Below are 21157 nucleotides of genomic sequence, written 5' to 3'. Positions count from 1 at the left end.
CCCTTTTGTTGCCCTTGTTGTTCTATTGTTGTAGTTATTATTATTGTTATCGATGTCATCGTTGTTGGACAGGACAGAGAGAAATGGAGAGAGGAGGGGAAGACAGAGAGAGGGGGAGAGAAAGACAGACACCTGCAGACCTGTTTCACCACCTGTGAAGCGACTCCCCTGCAGGTGGGGAGCCGGGGGCTCCAACCAGATCTTTAACACCCATCCTTGCGCTTTGCGCCATGTGCGCTTAACCCGCTGCACTACCGCCCGGCCCCCTCTGTGACTTTGCTTTTAGGTCTTACAATGAAAATGTCACCTTTCATGACAACATGATGGCCACACTATAGGAGCATCATGAGAAATACCATCATCAGCGGCAACCAGCTTCCCTCTCTCTATTTTTAAATATTTATTTATTCCCTTTTTTAGTCCTTATTGTTTTATTGTTGTAGTTATTATTGATGTCATTATTGTTGCATAGGATAGAGAGAAACGGAGAGGGAAGGGGAAGACAGAGGGAGAGAAAGATCGACACCTGCAGACCTGCTTCACCACCTGTGAAGCGACTCCCCTGCAGGTGGGGAGCCGGGGCCTCGAACCGGGATCCTTATGCCTGTCCTTGCTTTGTGCCACCTGCGCTTAACCCGCTGCGCTACAGCCCGACTCCCCCCTCTCTGCTTTGTTCAGCATTCTGCAGTCAAGAATGACACAGATCATTTTAAAAGGAGTCCAGGGGCTGATGGAACAGCTCCCCTGGATAATGCACAGTTTTGCCACATGCACAATCCAAGCTCAAGGCAAGCCCCCCACCGCTTTGGGGGAAGATTTGGTGCTCCAGTCTGTTCATCTCTTTCCCCCTCCCTGCCTCTAGCTATTAAAAAAGAAAAGGAATTCAAACTCTAGCCGCTAAGGCTGAGTTTATTTTCACAGTTTGATTTATTTAATAATGAGGAGCAGGGAAGAGACCAGAGCATCACTCTGGCACCTGCAGTGCTGAGGATTGAACTCAGGATCTTCCACTTGCGAGTCCAACGCCTTATCCACCGCACCACCTCCCAGGCTGCAAGAGCTGTCTTTCCACCTCGATTTTGTGATTGGAAACCTGAGTCATTTTCAGAGTTGGAAAACTTGGGAGTAGTGCCAAGTTTCATATTATAAATTGACATGAACAATGGCCAGGGAGCTGGCTCAGCAGGGAACACGCAGCGTGTGTGGGCGCGAGATCCCATACAGATCTTTAAAAAGCAACGGGGGACTGGTAAAGTGGCTCACTCAGTGCACTGCTTTACCACATGCACAAGGCAAGTTCGAGCCTGGCCCTCACTGCATTGAAGGAAGCTTCAGTGCTGTGCTGTTTCTCTCTCTCTCTCCCTCCCTCTGCCTCTCTGTCTCTAATCAAAATAGGAAGGAAAGAAGGAGAGAGAGAGGAAGAAAAAGAAGTATGTATTTCTGTATATATGATATAATGTTGAGTTATATGTTTTAATTCCTTTGCAATCAATTACATATATACTACCAGATCATGTAAAATACCATCTATACATAATATGCACATATTTGCATTACGATAATGTCATGTAATATTTGTATTTAATAAGAACTTGTGCAGCCTGGCTGTGGGCGCACCTGGTTAAACACACACGTTATCCTGCGCGATGACCCAGTTTCAAGCCCCCGCTCCCAACCTGCGAGGGTGAGGGGTTGACGTTTCACGAGTGGCACAGCAGGTCTGCAAGTGTCTGTCTTCCTCACTATCTCCCTCTCCCCTCTTGATGTCTCTCTGCCAACCAAATAAAATAGAAACAAAAAGGGGCCGGGCAGTAGTGCAGTGGTTTAAGCATGAAGTGCAAGGACAGGCGTAGGGATTCAAGCTCGAGCCCCCGGCTCCCTGCCTTCGGGGGGTCGCTTCACAACCGATGAAGCAGGTCTTCAGGCGTCTTTCTCTCCCCCTCTCTGTCTTCCTGTCCTTTATTGATTTCTCTGTCCTACCCAACAACAATGACAGCAATAACAATAATAATGACAACAATGAAAAGGGAAAAAAATAGGCTCCAGGAGCAGTGGATTCATAGTGCAAGCGCCAAGTCCCAGCAATAAACCTGGAGGCATTAAAAAAAAAGAAAGAAAGAAAGAAAGAAAGAAAGAAAGAAAGAAAGAAAGAAAGAAAAATAAAAGGCCAGCAGGAGTGGTGGATTCATAGTTCTGGAGATAACCTTGGTGGCAAAAAAGAAAAACGCATTTCTATAACATCTCATCATGCACCATCAAGCTACTCACTTCACCTTCTACCCGTGTTTTTTTGGTAGTCAGAGTCAGTCCTTGATGTGTGTGCGATTCCATCCCTCCTGACCTGGTTTTTCACTCAGTTCGAGAGACAGAGAGAGACTGCAAGCCCCAGAACTCTCCCCACTACCGTAACCCCCTCCCCTCTGGTTGTACTTGAACTGGGGTTCAAGCCTGGGCTGCATTCAAAGCATGACAGGTGCCTACCTTCTGTGCTATCTTTCTGTCTCCCTTCATTCCCAACATCTCATTTGTTCATCATTCACCTGGTGACCCTCTTGCTTCGAGAATCTCCTTATGTGCAGAGAGTTATGCAGATGTAAAGCAACTCAGATCCACCTTAAAACTATTTTATGTACTTATTTATTGGAATAGAGACAGAAACCAAAAGAGGAATGGGAGATAGAGAGGGAGAGAGACGGGCTAGGCAGTGGTGCACCTGGTCAAGTGCTCACATTACAGTGCACAAGGACTGGTGTTCAAGCCCCTGGTCCCCACCTGCAGGGGGAAAGCTTCACAAGTGGTGAAGCAGGGCGGCAGGTGTCTCTCTGTCTCTCTCTCTCCCCCCCCCTCCATTTCTCTGTCTATCCAACGCTAAAAAAAATTTTAGGGGAAAAAAAGAGAGGGAGAGAGAGACACCTGCAGCACTGCTTCACTGCTTGTGAAGCTTCCCCCTGTAGATGGGGGACAGGGGCTTCAGCCTGGGTCCTTGTGCCTGATAGCATATGCACTCAGCCAGGTGCACCACCACATGTCCCCTCTCTGTGTCTTTTGAGCCCAATGAACCTGGTTCCTTTCTGGCCCTTGGTGGTTGGGAGGGTAGCCTCTATTAATCATCCCTCCCCACCCCCAGACACACTGCCACAGTGGCCTAACTTTTATGTGCTTCTTAAAGACTGTTGACAGCATTTTCTGTAACTCTGTGCCAATTTTTGGAACCGAATTGCTGTTTGGCACTGCCGAGCCATCCTGAGAATTTCCCAGGGTTCCCGGTTTCTTACACCCTAGTGGAGAGAAAACAGGGTAATTATACTAAGCCTTTAAGTGGCTCCCCCTAGGCAGAGGGTTGGAGATGGCTACTAAAACAGTTGTAAATTGATGCTAAAAGACAATCAGTATACCAGGCTCTGGGGAATGGCACTGAAAGCTCACCCAGGCTGGTGAGAATTGGCTGCAACTAAGAAATAAGCCCCTGGTGTGATGAATGTGGTGACTGCTCAGCCCACACACCTGCTGACTCATTCATTCATTCATTCATTCATTCATTCATTCACTCACTCACTCACTCACTCACTCACTCACTCATTTAATCATTCACTCACTTAATCATTCACTGGGACTCAGCAAGCAAGTTGAAAGAGGCAGGATATCTTATTAATTCAGTGGCTTCCCACCTCCTTCTAAGATTTTCCTAGACATTTCAAGTTTTTCACCAAGAATTTTTTTTTTAAATCATTTCATACAGGGTTGTGGGGGGGGGGGATGGCTTGCAGTAATACTTTCAGCACGTGGGTACAATTCTCACCTCCCAGTGATAGGTGTCTGCCAAACACTCACTCCAGAATTAGGTCTTCCTCTACCGCCATGCACCAAAGGAACCCAAGGAACACACACACACACACACACACACACACACACACACACACACACACACACTTCACTCCTACTCCAGAATGTTTTGGTACGATACACCACACCTAGTCCAAGTTTTATTTCTTTTTATTATCGATTTGCTATTGATTTACGAAATTATGTGTCAGCAGGGCTATAATTCCACATCGTTCCCACCACCAGAGTTCTGAACCCCAAGTCCCTCCCTCCATTGCAAAACCACCATGGTTCTCCCAAGGCTGCAGACATGGGTTAGCCATCATCTCTACAAATACCCGTCTACATCTGTACATAATTGCCCCCTTTTCCTTCCAGGTCCAGTCCTCTCTCCCACTCCAAGCCACACATGACCCTAGTACTACATGAAATATTTCTTTTTCATGCCCTCTCTCTCAACATGATAGAGCTGGAGTTCAGAGCCCCCTTATCCTCTTCCTTCTATCACTTCACCCCCACTGGGAGCATGGGTCCAAGTTGTTTTGGGGGTGCAAACGGTAGGAGTTCTGGCTTCTGTCATTGCTTCTCTGCTGAAATTGGGCGTTGGCAGGTCAATCCATACCCCCAGCCCAAGTTTCACTTTGTATTTTCTTTTTCTGTTCTTATTTCTCAACTTCTCTCCATGAGTGAGAGAATCCCATATTCATCCTTCTCTTTCTGGCTGATCTCTCTTAACGTGATTTCTTCAAGCTCCATCCAAGATGATTGGTGAAGGAGATGGCTTCATCATTACTTTTTATTAGTGATTTAATCATTTTTAACATCTGTGTTGTATATAAATATCACACATTTCTTAGCCACTCATCTTTCCTTGGGTATCGAGGTTGCTTCCAGGTTTTGGCTATTACAAAGTGTGCTGCTATGAACATCTGTGTATATGGAACTCTTGGCATGAATGTACTTGTTTCCTTAGGATATGTCCCCAGGACAGAGTTGCTGGGTCACAGGATATTTTGTTTTTCAAATCTTCTGTCACTGTGAACTTTGTTTTTTCTTTTTAAATGATATTTCCTTTCTGTGGTCATTTGAAGATGAATGTGCAAAGTTTTTTTTTTCCTTATTTTTTTTTATTTATTTGTTTGTTTGTTTTTAACCAGAGCACTGTTCAGCTCTGGCTTATGGTGGTGCGGGGGATTGAACCTGGGACTTTGGAGCCTCAGGCATGAGAGTCTGTTTGCATAACCATTATGTCATATCGAATCCATTGTAGAAAATGACTACATCTACCCTCCACAGTTTTTTTTCTTTGTGAATTAGTGCTATGTCCTAAATAAATAAGGAAAATATTAATCATAGCAAAGAAAAACACCAACTTTTGCTCAGTGGCTGATAGTCTGATTTATTCCTTGGCACTGCTATAAATCTTGAAGATAAGAAATGAGTCTAGCAGCCCAGGAAGTGGCACAGTGGATAAAGCTGTGGACTCTTTTGAACATAGAATATTGAGTTTGATTCCCAGCAGTGCATGCGCCAGAGTGATGCTGTGGTTCTGTCTGTCTTATTAATGAATAAGTGGTTGTTTAAAGATAAATCATTCTGTATTCTTTTTTTTTTATATTTGAAGTTATGTTTATTTTTTTTAAAAAAATATATTGTTTTCTTTTTTTTAATTTATATATATTTATTTTTATTTTCCATTTGTTGCCCTTGTTTTTATTATTGTTGTTGTTATTGATGTCGTTGTTGGATAGGACAGAGAGAAATGGAGAGAGGAGGGGGAGAGAAAGATAGATACCTGTAGACCTGCTTCACTACCTGTGAAGCGACTCCCCTGCCAGTGGGGAGCCAGGGGCTTGAACCGGGATCCTTACGCCCGTCCTTGCACTTCACGCCATGTGCTTAACCCGCTATGCTACTGCCGGGCCCCCTATTGTTTTCTTTTTATGAGAGAGAGAGAGAGAGAGAGAGAGAATGATTACAGCACCTTTCAACTTGAGTTTATAAGGTAGTGCTGGGGATTGAACCTGGGGCCTCAGGTAGGCATGTGAGTCCTATGTTCTGGTGTTGAGTTATCTCCTGAAACGTGTGTGTGTGTGTGTGTGTGTGTGTGTGTGTGTGTGTGTGTGTGTGTGTGTGTTAGCAGTAGAAAAAGAACAACAAGAAGAATCATCACAAAGGCACCAAGCCCCATTAATAACCCAGCAATAAATAAACAAATAAATAAGGTTAAAGTAATAATTTATAGTCCTAAGACAAATTTACATCTCTTTCATCTCACCAACTTAAGGTCTGTCATTCAGGAATTTCATCTTTGTTTATTTGCTAAAGGCAATGTGAGACTTTTCGGGACTGGGCAGAGCTACACATGTTACCCTGCACAAGGACCAATTTCAAGTTTTTGGTCCCTACCTGAAACTTCACAAGCACTGGAACAGATCTGTAGTTGTCTCTATGGTTGTTGTTGTTGTTGTTGTTATTTATTCCATTTTGTTGCCCTTGTTGTTTTATTGTTGTCGTCATTGTTAGGACAGAAATGGAGAGAGGAGAGGAAGACAGAGGGGGAGAGAAAGATAGACACCTCAAAGAAAGCACAGCTCAAACAGGGATCCTTACGCCGGTCTTTGCGCTTTGCACCACGTGCACTTAACCCACTGTGCTATGGCCCAACATTATTATTGTTGTTGTTGTTGTTATTATTATTATTATTATTGGATAGAGACAGAATCCCAGGCTCCATATGGATGTACCAACCACAGGAGGCTTCACCAACTATGGAGCAACTTCACCAACTATGTTCTCTGTTTAGCTCTCTCTCTTTATTATCTTTATTTGATATGGAGGAGGACATAGGGGCCAGGTGGTGGCGCACCTAGTGAGGACACATGTTACAATATACAAGGCCACAGGTTCAAGTCCCCGGTCCCCACCTACAGGAGGAAAGCTTCACAAGTGTTGAAGCAAGGCTGCAGGTGTCTCAGTCTTTCTCCCTCTCTACCTCCCCCTTCCCTTCCTCTCAATTTCTGGATGTCGCTATCCAATAAATATAGTTTAAAAAAAAAAAAAAGCTTAAAGGAAAGAGAGGATAGAAGGAAGGAGACAGAGAGACACCTGCAGCCCTGCTCCACCACTCGTAAAGCTTTCCTCCTGCAGGTGGGGACCAGGGGCTTGAATCAGGATCCTTGTGCACTGTAATGTGAGTGCTTAACCAGTTGCTCCTCTGCCTGGCCCCCAAGTGTCTCTCTCTCTCTCTCTCTCAATTTCTCTGTCTCTATCCAATAAATAAAGAAAATATATTTTTGAAGGTGTATTAACCACGAGAGAGGAAGAGTGAAAAGGAGAGAGAGAGAAAAAAAAAAAAAAAAAACGGAGCACTGCTGTGCCCTATGCTATGCCAGGGATCGAACATGTGACCTGGCGCTTTTAATGTCAACCTTCTAACCTCTGCACCACTTCACAGGCCACTGCCAAGTGCTTCTTAAGTGATCCTTGGTTGGTCGTCCTGCATCTCTTAATGCAGCTGCCACTCCCTCCCTGAAAATTCTGGCTCTGACTTCTGCTTCCCTGTCTATTGTTTCTGCCCTTTGTTTCAACTGGATTGTTTTTCCCCTGGAAGGAAATGAAACAGTTCCCATCTCGAACAGAATCTGTAGTTGTTTCCTTTGGCAGTTTCTGTTGCTTCAAAGCGCTGTGTGGCCTCCTTCTCTCCCATCTCCTAAGTCGGCTGTGATTGTGGGCCCAAGTTCTCCTTGAAGATCTTTTGCATTGCTGTTGCTAACAACTGCATCCTAGCTTATGGGAATGTATACTTTTTTTTTCCCCTGAAAGATTTGATCTTACTTCCCTATAGAAAAAGAGAAACCGGGAGTCGGGCTGTAGCGCAGCGGGTTAAGCGCAGGTGGCGCAAAGCACAAGGACCGGCATAAGGATCCCGGTTCGAACCCTGGCTCCCTACCTGCAGGGGAGTCGCTTCACAGGCGGTGAAGCAGGTCTGCAGGTGTCTGTCTTTCTCTCCCCTTCTCCATCTTCCCCTCCTCTCTCCATTTCTCTCTGTCCTATCCAACAGCGATGACAACAACAATAATAACTACAACAATAAAAAAACAACAACAACAATGGCAACAAAAGGGAATAAATAAATAAAATAAAAATTTTTTTTTTTAAATTTAAAAAAAAAAGAAAAGAAAAAGAGAAACCTTAGACATAACTCAGAAGACTCTAGGCTTCAGTCATTTTTTTATGTATTTATTTATTTTTCTATTTTGTTGCCCTTGTTATTTTTTTATTGTTGTTAGATAGGACAGAGAGAAATGGAGAGAAGAGGGGAAGACAGAGAAGGGGAGAGAAAGATAGATACCTGCAGACCTGCTTCACCACCTGTGAAGCGACTCCCCTGCAGGTGGGGAGCTGGGGGCTGGAACCAGGATCCTTACGTCAGTCCTTGCACTTCACACCATGTGCACTTAACCCGCTGTGCTACCGCCCAACTCCCGGCTTCAATCATTTTACAGGCATGTTGGGAACAAACTCGCTAGAAATGCCTATTTTCTGTTCATTTTTTTCCAAAGCATTTTTGCCAGTTAATGTCCATTGACTACTCAGAAGCCAACATCAGACCTTAAACTCCACTTGTGAGTGAAGATGTGACCCCTGCCAAGACTCAGTGAAATCTTATCCACCCCCACACACACACCAAGGTTTATGTGTAAGAAAACAAGCAACATTCTGTTCTGCCTTGATATCTGTACAGATCAAAGCATTTCTTCTTTTTTTTTTTTAAGAATTTATTTATTCATTCATGGGAAAGGTACGAGGAGAGAAAGAACCAGATATCACTCTGGTACATATGAGATAGGGGAAGGGAGGAGAGAGAGAGAGAAAAAACCAGAGCATCACAGTGGTATATGCAATCCCAGGGATCAAACTTGGGGCCTCATACTATTCACAGTGCCACCTCCTTGGGCAGCAATAAAAGCATCTTTCTTTCTTTTGAAAAAAAAAATTACTTATTGGATAGAAACAGGGGGCGGGGGTTGGGCGGTGGCGCAGCAGGTTAAGTGCACGTGGCACAAAGTACAAGGACCGGCATAAGGATCCCAGTTTGAGCCCCCGGCTCCCCACCTGCAGGGGAGTCACTTCACAGGCGGTGAAGCAGGTCTGCAGTCGTCTTATCTTTCTCTCCCCCTCTCTGTCTTGCCCCCCTCTCTCCATTTCTCTCTGTCCTATCCAACAACAACGACATCAATAACAACAACAATAATAACCACAAGGGCAACAAAGGGGGAAAAAAAAGAATCAGAGAGAAGGCAGGGCTAGATAGCATAATGGTTATGCAAAGAAACTCACGCCTGAGCCTCCAAAGTCCCAGGTTCAATCCCCCCACCACTACCAGCACCACCACCATGAGCCAGAGCTGAGCAGTGCTCTGGTGGAAGGAAGAAAGGAAGGAAGGAAGAAATTGAGATGGAAGCGGGAGAAAGAGAGAGACAGAGAGACAAACGCAGCATTGCTTTACTGTGTGTGTGATGCTCCCCCCCCCCCCCTGCAAGTGGGATCTGGGGACTGGGGCCTTGAACCTAGGCCCTTGTACATATTAACATACACACTCAAGCAAGTGCACCACCACCGGGTCCCCAAAAGCATTTCTTTTCTGCTGTCATTACTCTAAATGAAGTGAGTCTTTGTTTTTTGGGATTTTTTTTGTTACTTTAGTGAGAGCGATACAGAGGAAAGATACAGAAAGAGAATCCAGAGAAAGCATTGTTCAGCTCTGGCTTGTGGTGCTGCTGAGAATTGATCCTTTGACCTCAAAGCCTCAGAATGAGAGCTAGTTTGCATAACCATTATGCTGTTTCCCCTGCCAGGCAGGCTGTTCTTTTCATGTTTTGTTTGAGTCTCACTCCGATTGGCCGGTTCTTTCCCATGTCCCATTCTCTGCTGTGTTCCAGTGGTCATGCATCTGGTTCTTGTTTTCTTGCCTCTGAAGCAACCGCTGATGTTTTCATGGAGACGAGTGAGCACTTTTCATCTTTAGTCTTTAGTCCCAAATGGACGTCAGAAGAGTTCCTGTCAGCTTGTTTCTTCCTTTGCAGGCAGCCATGGAGGTGATGCAGTTCAGCAAGGAGGAAGTGAGGGAGGTGTTGAGGTTGCTGGCTGGAATACTGCATCTTGGGAACATCGAGTTTATCACCGCTGGGGGCGCCCAGGTCTCCTTCAAAACGGGTAAGTGTTTATCTCTGTGCCTCCCTCTCTTCCTTCCTGGGCTTATTCCTCACAGGCAAAAGAGCCCCAAAATACTTCCTGTCTGTCCCTGGAATAGTAGGTGTGGTGGGGTTTACCCAGTGTCTGGAGTAAGGGAGCAGCCAGCTCCAGGTCAAGGCCTCTGAGAGGGTGTCAGTGGCAGAATGGATGAAGCAGGAATGTGGGCTGCAGAGGGCAAAGGGTAGCAGCGAGCTGACTTTGTCATAGTTCTTGAATCACTCTTTAAGCTTTACAGTTGATAGGAATAAGGCATGTGGGCACAAAGGCTGAGAAATCAGTTCAGAAGGACCAGGGGTACAGACCAGTCCTTCACCCTTGGTCTTGGCACCTCTTCATCATCTTAAAATCAAAGACCCCCCCCCAAAAAAAAAAAAAAGCCTTTAGTTCATGGGGGTCATCTTCGTTGTTGCTAGTCATATTAGAGTTGAAAACAGGCATTTTAAACATTTTTTTAAATATTTTTGTTTTATTGGAGGGGGCGTGGCTGGGGAGACGGTATACTGATTTCGCAAAAGACTTTAATGTCTGAGGCTCTGAGCTCTCAGGTTTGATCCCCAGCAATACCAGAAGCTAGAGCTGACCAGTGTTCTCATCTCTCTTTATCTCTCTTTTAATATTTTTATTTTAATTTTTTTAATATTTATTTATTCCCTTTTGTTGCCCTTGTTGTTTTGTTGTTGTAATTGTTCTTATTGTTGTCGTTGTTGGATAGGACAGAGAGAAATGGAGAGATGAGGGGAAGACAGAGATGAGGAGAGAAAGACAAACACCTGCAAATCGGCTTCACCGCTTGTGAAGCGACTCCCCTGCAGGTGGGGAGCCGGGGGCTCGAACCGGGATCCTTGCGCTTTGTGCCACATCGTTTAACCCCCTGCACTACCGCCCGACTCCCTATTTTAATTTTAATGAAAGAGAAAGAGAAATAAATACCAGAGCACTGCTCAGCTCTGGCTTATAATGGGACTGAGGATTGAACCTGGGACTTTGGAACCTCCAGCACAGAAGTCTTTTATAGAACCATGTATGCTATCTCTCCTGCCCTGAAGCCTTTCCAGTCTATTTCAGAGTACTAATGCAAACCCTGTTCTGTGTTAAAATGATGTTTTGCTCAAAAAGACTTTTCTGAAACAAAATCCATGAGATGGGGCTGGTGAGATAGCTCACCAGGGAAGACACCTGCTTTGGCCACGTAGGCAGCCCAGGTTGGAGCCCCCAGCACACCGCCTGGGAGCCACACAGCACTAGGAGAAGCTTCAGTGCTGTGGTGTGTCTACCTACCCTGGTCCTTCTCCAAAGAAACAGAAACACAGAATTAACACTTGCTCTAGAACTTCCAGCTGGGGGAAGCAGGAATGTTCACTGCTCTCAAGTGTCTCTCTGTATCTTTAACTTGCAGTGTATCTGGGGTCCCATTTCCTGTTGATTCTGGGGGGGGGCTGTGCATTCACTTTGGCCTTGTGCTTCCTTTCCAGCCTTGGTCAGGTCCGCAGAGTTACTTGGACTGGAGCCAGCACAGCTCACGGATGCCCTGACCCAGAGATCCATGTTCCTCAGGGGTGAAGAAATCCTCACGCCTCTCAACGTTCAGCAGGTAGACGCGTGTGGCCAGCACAGCTTAGTTTAAGACACTTTGGAGGGAGTCAGGCGGTAGCGCAGTGGGATAAGCACATGTGGCACAAAGTGTAAGGACCGGCAGAAGGATCCCAGTTCGAGCCCCCAGCTCCCCACCTGCAGGGGAGTCGCTTCACAGGCGGTGAAGCAGGTCTGCAGGTGTCTATCTTTCTCTCCCCCTCTCTGTCTTCCCCTCCTCTCTCCATTTCTCTCTGTCCTATCCAACAACAATGACATCAATAACAACAACAATAATAACTACAACAATAAAGCAACAAGGGCAACAAAAAGGGAATAAGTAAGTAAATAAGTTTTAAAAAGATACTCTTTGGGGGCATGGAGCTGACTGAGGCGAGCAGTACACACCTTGCCCTGTGTAAGCCTCTAAATTAGAATCCCAGCTCCACATGGGCAGTGCAGTTCCATGGATGGCAGACCAGACCGGTGCTGTGGTGTCTCTCTTCTCTCTGCAAGTTAATGAATGAAAAAGAAAAATTGACCTGGGAATACATCTCACTTGTGATACAGTTGATGTACAATGCCACTTACCCAGCATAAAGAATAAGTGAGCAGGGGACACGTGGTGGCGCACCTGGTTAAGTGCATGTGTCACCATGCACAAGGCCCCTGGTTCAAGCCCCCAGTCCCCACCTGTGGGGGGGGGGCTTCATGAGTGGGGAAGCAGTGTTGCAGGTGTCTCTCTATCGCTCCTTCCTCTCTCAACTTCTCTCTGTCTCTATCCAATAATAAATAAAAAGTTGGGTAGCACAGCAGGTTAAGTGCACGTGGCGCAAAGCGCAAGAACCGGCTTAAGGATCCCAGTTCAAGCCCCCAGCTCCCCACCTGCAGGGGAGTTGCTTCACAGGTGGTGAAGCAGGGCTGCAGGTGTCTGTCTCTCTCTTCCCCTCTCTGTCTTCCCCTCCTCTCTCCATTTCTCTCTATCCTATCCAACAATGATGACATCAATAACTACAACAATAAAACAACAAGGGCAACAAAAGGAAATAAATAAATATTAAAAAAACAAAAACAAAAAAATGAATAAATAGAAAGTTGGGACTGGGTGGTGGTGCACCTAGTTGAATGCACATATTCCAGTGCTCAAGGTCCCGGGTTCGAGCCCCCGGTCTCCACCTGCAGGGGGAAAGTTTTGAGAGTGGTGAAGCAGGGTTGCAGGTGTCTTTCTGTCTCCTTCCCTCTCTGTCTCCCCCTTCCTCTCAATTTCTGACTGTCTCTATCCAATAAATAAGCAAAGACAATAAAAAAAGAACTTAAAAAAAGATGATTTTCAAAAATTTAAATAAATAAAGATCAAGCAAACGTTTACAAAAAACATGCATGTCCTCACTGGCTGGATAGGTGACCCTGTGTGACGTGTCCTCCCTGCAGGCGGCGGACAGCAGGGACTCCCTGGCCATGGCGCTTTATGCCCGCTGTTTTGCGTGGGTCATCAAGAAGATCAACAGCAGGATCAAGGGCAAAGATGACTTCAAATCCATCGGCATCCTTGACATCTTTGGATTTGAAAACTTTGAGGTAGGCTTTCCCTGAGTGGGACGCTGGCGTCCTTCCTCAGCCACTCATGAAGCCATCGGAAAGCTGCAGCTGGCAGCAAACGTGGGGAAGGGGGTTTCCTCAGCAGGTGTAGCTCACCCTTGGCTGTCCTGGCAGAGGCACTGAGGGAGCTTGCTGAAAGGTTTCTCCTCTCCTCTAGGTGAATCACTTTGAGCAGTTCAACATCAATTATGCAAACGAGAAGCTCCAGGAGTATTTCAACAAGCACATTTTCTCTCTGGAGCAACTGGAATACAGTAGGTATGTATTCAGAGACTTGCGATTCAAGAAACATCAGGGGCAGGGGAGATAGCATAATGGTTATGTGTTGGTATTCTTTATATTGGTTTGGTCCCCTTCCCCCCACCTAGGTAACATCCACAGAGAAATAAAAAAAAATGCCCGTCGAGGCAAGTAATGTCCCCCAGAGGCAAAAAAGGTCCCCCCCCCAGGCTTTCCCTTGGCAGCACACTGGTTCTTGTTGGCCGCTTACATGTTCCTCCATGTTTGTGCCAGTTTCTATTTTGAAAATGCCTGTACGATATAGGTTTCTGTTCACCCCACACCCCTGATACTGTGGTCATTTAGTTAAAAAGAAAAGGGGGGATATGTTGGTATTCTTCATATTGGTTTGGTCCCCTTCCCCCCACCTCTAGGAGATTGTGGCTTAGCCCTGCTAGTTTCACAGGGGCCACTTGTCCCCGCCACAGAACCCCGACTGACTGGCAGATTTGTTGCGGCAGCCGCAAGAGAAGGATGCAGGACAGATCTGTGTGGTGATTAGTTTGGTTTAGTTTATGAATCGTTGTTCGTGAATAAAGAAATACAGCTTCCCGGCCCAGCCGTGTGTGGCCGAGTCTTTGCCTACCGCTGCGAAGCTAGCCCGGCCTGCTGGAGCGAGCCCTGAACTTTAACGACAGTTATGCAGACAGACTCTCATCCCTGAGAGTCTGTATCCCAAGTCTCAGGTTCAGTCCCCCGCACCACCACAAACCAGAGCTAACCAGTGCTCTGTTAAAAATAAATAAATAAATAGGGAGTCGGGCTGTAGCGCAGCGGGTTAAGCGCAGGTGGCGCAAAGCACAAGGACCGGCATAAGGATCCCGGTTCGAACCCCCGCTCCCCACCTGCAGGGGAGTCGCTTCACATTCAGTGAAGCAGGTCTGCAGGTGTCTATCTTTCTCTCCTGCTCTCTGTCTTCCCCTCCTCTCTCCATTTCTCTCTGTCCTATCCAACAATGACAACAACAATAATAACTACAACAATAAAACAACAAGGGCAACAAAAGGGAATAAATAAATAAAATAAATATTAAAAATAAATAAATAAATAAATAAGGGGCCGGGTAGTGGCGCACCTGGTTGAGCGCACATATTACAGTGCTCAAGGACCCAGGTTTGAGCCCCCGGTCCCCACCAGCAGGTGGAAAGTTTCACCAGTGGTGAAGCAGTGCTGCAGGTGTCTCTCTGTCTCTCTCCTTCCTTTTATCCAGTAAATAAATAAAGATAATTTAAAAATTAAAATAAATTAATAAATAAAATAAAATGAAGTGCAAGGACCCAGGTTCGAGCCCCTGATCCCCACCTGCAGTAGAAAAGCTTCATGAGTGGGACAGTGCAGATGTCTCTCTTTCTCTCTCCCTATCACCCACTTCCTTTTCAATATCTGTCTTCATCCAATTAATAAAGATAAGTTTTTTTTTTAAGGTTTACTAGTCCAGGAGGTGGTGCAGTAGATAAAAAATTGGACTCTCAAACAAGAGGTCTTGATGTCAATCCCTGGCAGCACATATACCAGAGTGATGTCCCATTCTTTCTCTCCTCCTATCTTTCTCATGAATGAATAAATAAATAAATAAATAAATAAATAAAATATTTTAAAAAGAAAGAATAACATGGGTCCAGGCAGTGGCACACCTGGTTAAATGCACACATTATAGTGCGCAAGGACCCAGGTTCAAGCCCTTGGTCTCCACCTGCAGGGGGGAATCTTCACGAGAGGTGAAGTAGGGCTGTAGGTGTGTCTCTCTGTCTCTCCCTCCCGCTCCCCTCTCAGTTTCTCTCTGTCTCTATCCAATAATAAATAAAAGCTTTAAAATAATAAGAAGAGCAGCCAATAGATAGATAGATAGATAGATAGATAGATAGATAGATAGATAAGAACAACAACTTGGGGGACTCATCTGTGGTGTACCTATTTAAGCGGACAGGTTAGAATGCAGACCTGTGACCCCCTTTCCCACACGGGGAAAGCTTCACGAGCAGTATAGCTGCAGGTGTATCCAACAAATAAATAAATATCTAAGGGGCCAGGTGGTGGTGCACCTAGTTGAGCACACATGTTACAATGCGCAAGGGCCCCCCAGTTCAAGCCCTTGGTCCCCACCTGCAGGGGGAAGGCTTTTCAAGTGGTGAAGCAGAGCTGCAGGTGTCTCTCTGTCTCTCTCCCTCTCTATCTCCCCTCCTTCTTGATTTCTGGCTGTCTCTGTCCAATAAATAAATATAATAAAAAAATTTTAAATAAATAAATATATTTTTTAAATATATGAATGCGTGGTCTGGGAGGTGGCACAGTGGATAAAGTACTGGACTCTCAAGCATGAGGTCCTGAGTTCATTCCCCGGCAGCACAAGTTACCAGAGTGATGTCTGGTTCTTTCTCTCTCTCTGTCTCTTTCTCATGAATAAATAAATAAATTCTTGGGAGTCGGGTGGTAGCGCAGCAGGTTAAGCACAGGTGGCACAAAGCACAAGGACCGGCGTAAGGATCACGGTTCAAGCCCCCAGCTCCCCACCTGCATGGGAGTCAATTCACAGACTGTGAAGCAGGTCTGCAGATGTCTGTCTTTCTCTTCCCCTCTCTGTCTTCCCCTCCTCTCTCCATTTCTCTCTGTCCTATCCAACAATGATGACATCAATAACAACAACAATCATAACTACAACAATAAAACAAGGGCAACAAGAGGGAATTAAAATACATCTATAAAGATTTTTAAATAAATAAATTCTTTTAAAAATATGAATGCTAAATTTCTGGAGTCAGTCACTGAGTTCATTTTCAAGCTGGGTGTTTCTGTAACTTGACTTTTTTTTTATAATGTTTCTGCAGAGAAGGCCTCGTGTGGGAAGATATTGACTGGGTAGACAATGGAGAATGCCTGGACTTGATCGAGAAGGTAATATATATATATATTATACACTGTGGGAGAGGAGTTCAGAGTCCCAGGGGTGGCCAGCTGGGCTGATTCATGCTTATGGGAACCAGCTCACTTGTGTGGACACGCAGTTCAAAGAGGTGAAGGCTGCGAACACAATGGACCTTGTGGAAACATGCATGGAAATGTGTGAGCTGGAGCTGAAATACTTGGCAGGTCCAAGCCTATTGTTTCACTGAACTCAGTATTTTAGACACAACCATGTGCACCTCAGCTTCACTTAGCTTTTGAGTCACCGTCACAAACCTCACTGGGGTCAATGTTTTGTCCACAAAATTGCAATGAATTCAGCCCTTTTCAAAAAATACTTTATTAAAAATATTTACTTATTTATTTTATTTTTTAATGAGAAAGAGACCAGAACACTGCTCTCAGTTCTGTCTTATGGAGGTGCTGGGGATTGAACCTGGGACTTCAGAGCCTCAGGCTTGAAAGGCTTTTGCAGAACCATTATGCTGTCTCCCCAGCTCTGAATTCAGTCTTGATTTTTTTTTTAAATTTATGTCTATGGAATAATTTTAACAATTCAAACTTTGTTGTTTTTTTAAGATTTTTTTAATTATAATTTATTTATGAGAAAGATAGGAGAGAGAGAGAGAAAGAAACAGACACCATTCTGGTACATATGTTGCCAGAGATTGAACTCAGGACCTCATGCTTGAGAGTCCAGTGCTTTATCCACTGTGCTACCTCCCAGACCATCAAACTTCATTTTCACTTTTTCTAGTATCATTCTGAATTTTTTTTTCAGTACAAGCAGTGAGTTTACTTTGTAATTGTCTGCTGGAAAACCTGAACTGGAATTGGTGTATTACAGCAAAGTAAAAAACTCCGGGGTTTGTAGGGGGAGGGAGGGGAAACACAGGTCCACAAAGGATGATAAAGGACCTAGTGGGGGTTGTATTGTTATATGGGAAACTGGCAAATGTTATGCATGTAGAAACTATTGTGTTTACTGTCAAATGTAAAACATTAATTCCCCAATAAAGAAATTTTAAAAAATTATCTTCTGGAAAGGGAAAGAATTGTAAACACTGGGGGCCAAGCGGTGGTACACCTGGTTAAGAGCACGCATTATAGTGTGCAAGGACCCAAGTTCAAACCCCTGGCCCCCACTTGCAGGGGACAAGTTTCACAAGTGGTGAAGTGGGTGTCTGCAGGTGTCGCTCTGTCTCTTTCCCTCTCTAGACCCCCATCCCCTTTCAATTTCCTTCAATCTCTTTCCAATAATAAATAAATTAAAATGATTGTTTTTAACTGTCAAAAAAAAAAAAAACACTCAGAGAGGCATGCATTCAGCTTTTCATTTGGTCAACCTCTCTTTTCCTTCTAGAAACTTGGCCTCCTCGCCCTGATCAATGAAGAAAGCCATTTTCCTCAAGCCACTGACAGCACGTTACTGGAGAAGTTGCACAACCAACACGCTGTATGTCCAAACTTGTCAAATGCTTAATTCTGTCAGAATAGCAGATCTGCGGATTAAGATGACATAGGAGAGCCTTCAGTCATGTTGGCAGCCTAAGTTTTCTTCTTCCCCAAACTAAAGCTCTTCTGTTGCTTGGACTGAGTTACTTGTTGTTGAGCTGACACTGGTTATCACATTGTCTGTTGGAGAACAGGCCCACACGTTTCAAATGTCATATATATATATATATATATATATATATATATATATATATATATATGTATAAGTTATTATTTATCTTGGGTATAAACAGAAAGAAATTGAAAGGGAAGGGGGAGAGAGGAAGGGGGAGAGAGGAAGGGAGAGAGAAACAGAGAGATCTAAAGCACCATTTGTGAAGCTTCCCCACTACAAGTGGGGGTGGGGTTGGGGGTGGAGTTCATACCAAGGTCCTCTTGTATTGTGATGTGTTTGCCACCATCCAGGCTCTGAAATGTCTCTTAAAAAAAAAAAATCGGGAGTCGGGCTGTAGTACAGCGGGCTAAGCGCAGGTGGCACAAAGCACAAAGACCGGCATAAGGATCCCGGTTCGAACCCCGGCTCCCCACCTGCAGGGGAGTCGCTTCACAGGCGGTGAAACAGGTCTGCAGGTGTCTATCTTTCTCTCCTCCTCTCTGTCTTCCCCTCCCTCTCTCCATTTCTCTCTGTCCTATCCAACAACAACAACAATAATAACTACAACAATAAAACAACAAGGGCAACAAAAGGGAAAAAATAAATAAGATAAATATATTTTTTAAAAAGTATTTAAAAAAAAGTAAAAAAAAAAAGAAATCTTAAAAAAAATCTTTGTTAACATAGGATAAGGGAGAACTAGAGCATCCCTCTGGTGTAAGCAATGTCAGGAATAAAACTCAGGACTTTTTTTACTTACTTTATTTAAATGAGAGAGAGAACGATACAGAGATAGACAACAGAGCACTGCGCATCTCTGGAGTCTGGTGGTGCTGGGGATTGAGCCTGAAACTTTGAAGCCTCAGGCATGAGAGTCTTTTGCAGAACCACTATGCTATCTCTCTAGTCCTCAGACTCAGGATTTCATGCTTTTAAGTCCAATGCTCTAATGAATATAAAGAAACTCTTAAACCTGAGGCTCCGAAGTCCCGGGTTCATTCCCTCTGCACCACCATAAGCCAGAGCTGAGCAGTGGGTAAAAAAAAAAAAAAATGAATTTTTAATAATTTAAGACCAATGCTCTGGCCATTGTGCCACCTCTCAGGCCACTTCAAATGTATCTTACCAGACCAAACCCAGCCCCAAAGTTTATATGACTCTCAGTTACTGTCTACTAAGCCCTCTCCACCTTCCCCACACCTCACCCCCCCCACCCCGGGCAAACTCATATCTGTTGTCAGGATCCAAGGGTTTGGTTTGGTTTGGTTTTGTCTTCCTTTTCTTTGTCCTTTCAGATCCTGAGTGAAAGCATCTTCTATTTGCCCTCCTGGTCATTCATTTCACTTCGCACAATCCCCTTCAGTTCCATCCATATTATTGCATATGGAGGTGCCCATCTTTTTCAAGGCTTGAGTACTGTGCCTTGGTATATATAGTCTACCTCATCTCCCTGTATCTATCTGTCCTTGGGCACTTAGATTATTTCCACGTCTTGGTTATTGTAAATCACACTGCATTTGAACTCAGGAACGCGTATGTTTTTTTGAGTTCTTGTTTTTTTATTTATTTGGATACATACCTAAGAGTGGAATTGTAGGGCTAAATTTTTAAAAAGCTGATAGTCAACATAGTCCTCGGTTTTGCTATATCTATACAAAGTTAAAAAGAAGATTTAACTACTATATTGATCTAGAGGAGAATGTAACGGTTTTGAGAAGAGTATATTGCAGTGTATCTTACAGATGTGCCTTGAGCTTTTGAGTTGTTTTCACTGTCTGGTATTTGGATTCCTCTGGCACTTACTGGAAATCAGTCAATGAAATGAAGCACTTGTATTTTGTTTTACTAGAATAACCACTTTTATGTGAAGCCTAGAGTTGCAGTCAACAATTTTGGAGTGAAACACTACGCTGGAGAGGTAACTTTTTTTTTTTTTCGCTCTGCCCCGGTACTCCTTCATTAAAATTTTTATTAGTATTTTGCCCATTTGGTATTTAGATAAATAGTCACTTCAGACCCAGTGAGATATATACTAAAGTAACTTCTCCTCATGGGTCTAGCTGTGTTTTTCTCGTCATTGTTTTAAGAACTGTTTATTTGGGGTTGGGGAGATAGCATAGTGACTGCAAAAGACCTGCGTGAGGCTCTGAAGTCCTGGGTTCAGTCGCCAGGACCACCATCAGGCAGAGCTAAGCAGTGCTGTGGTCTCTCTTTCTCTATCTGTTGTTCTCTAGCTCTCTCACTAAAATAAATGAATACAATATTTTTTAAATTTTTTTAATATTTTATTTTATTATTCCCTTTTGTTGCCCTTGTTTTTTTTTTTTTATTGTTGTAGTTATTGTTGTTGTCGTCGCTGTTGGATAGGACAGAGAGAAAGGGAGAGAGGAGGGGAAGACAGAGAGGGGGAGAGAAAGACAGACACCTGCAGACCTGCTTCACAGTCTGTGAAGCGACTCCCCTGCAGGTGGGGAGCCGGGGTTCGAACCGGGATCCTTCTGCCGGTCCTTGTGCTTTGCGCCACCTGCGCTTAACCCGCTGCGCTACAGCCCGACTCCCTATGAATATAATATTTTTAAAAGAATTATGTATCTGTTAGTGAGAGAACTAGAATATCACTCTGGTACATGGGATGCTGGGAGCTGAACTCAGAAGCTCTTGCTTGAGAGCTCAGTGCTTTACCCACTGCACCACCTCCTGGGCCCCTGGTGGTTGTCCACTACTTGTCATTCTTATTTAAAACATTTCTACCTCTTCTTTTTTTATCTTCTAAAACCAGGTTCAGTATGATGTCCGGGGCATCTTGGAGAAGAACAGAGACACCTTTAGAGATGATCTTCTCAACTTGCTCAGAGAAAGCCGGTATGTCAGTCTACACCCTCAGTTGTAGGCAGTTAGTTATCTGTGTAGATACTTTGAATCCTCAGATATAAAAAAACTAATGTGAATGTAAGTTTTACTCATTACTTTCCCTTGTCAATCTTTTACCTAGTGAAATAGCCTAAGAGACAGAAAAGAATACAAGTGCATGAGCAACAGTTAGAGCGGCCAAGGACCAGATACTGTTACTCACTTGTCATTTAAGTGTTGAAGTGACTTGCCCATAAATGAGCCAAATCT

General features: G+C 44.4%; 1 protein-coding gene and 1 long non-coding RNA gene across 2 annotated transcripts in view; one reads left to right on the top strand and one right to left on the bottom strand.

Annotated features, from left to right (window-relative positions):
- MYO10 (myosin X) overlaps positions 1-21157 on the top strand; it is a 243536-nt gene that overhangs the window by 122303 nt on the left and 100076 nt on the right. Inside the window, exons 11-18 of the mRNA XM_060191929.1 lie at positions 9912-10041; positions 11553-11671; positions 13081-13227; positions 13406-13506; positions 16353-16419; positions 17792-17884; positions 19887-19955; positions 20817-20899. Of these exons, the coding sequence (XP_060047912.1) occupies positions 9912-10041; positions 11553-11671; positions 13081-13227; positions 13406-13506; positions 16353-16419; positions 17792-17884; positions 19887-19955; positions 20817-20899 (809 nt within the window). The remainder of the gene's footprint in view (positions 1-9911; positions 10042-11552; positions 11672-13080; positions 13228-13405; positions 13507-16352; positions 16420-17791; positions 17885-19886; positions 19956-20816; positions 20900-21157) is intronic.
- Positions 11904-13061, bottom strand: LOC132538595 (uncharacterized). The gene is made up of 3 exons (XR_009549935.1): positions 13040-13061; positions 12241-12342; positions 11904-12158 (listed from the first exon to the last, which is right to left on the bottom strand). It is a non-coding gene; the product is annotated as an uncharacterized LOC132538595 (long non-coding RNA).

Source organism: Erinaceus europaeus, chromosome 5 (assembly GCF_950295315.1).
Source record: "Erinaceus europaeus chromosome 5, mEriEur2.1, whole genome shotgun sequence".
Classification (NCBI taxonomy): domain Eukaryota; kingdom Metazoa; phylum Chordata; class Mammalia; order Eulipotyphla; family Erinaceidae; genus Erinaceus; species Erinaceus europaeus.
Note: the sequence above shows the minus strand (reverse complement) of the source record. Positions and strands in the feature narration are given on the sequence as shown.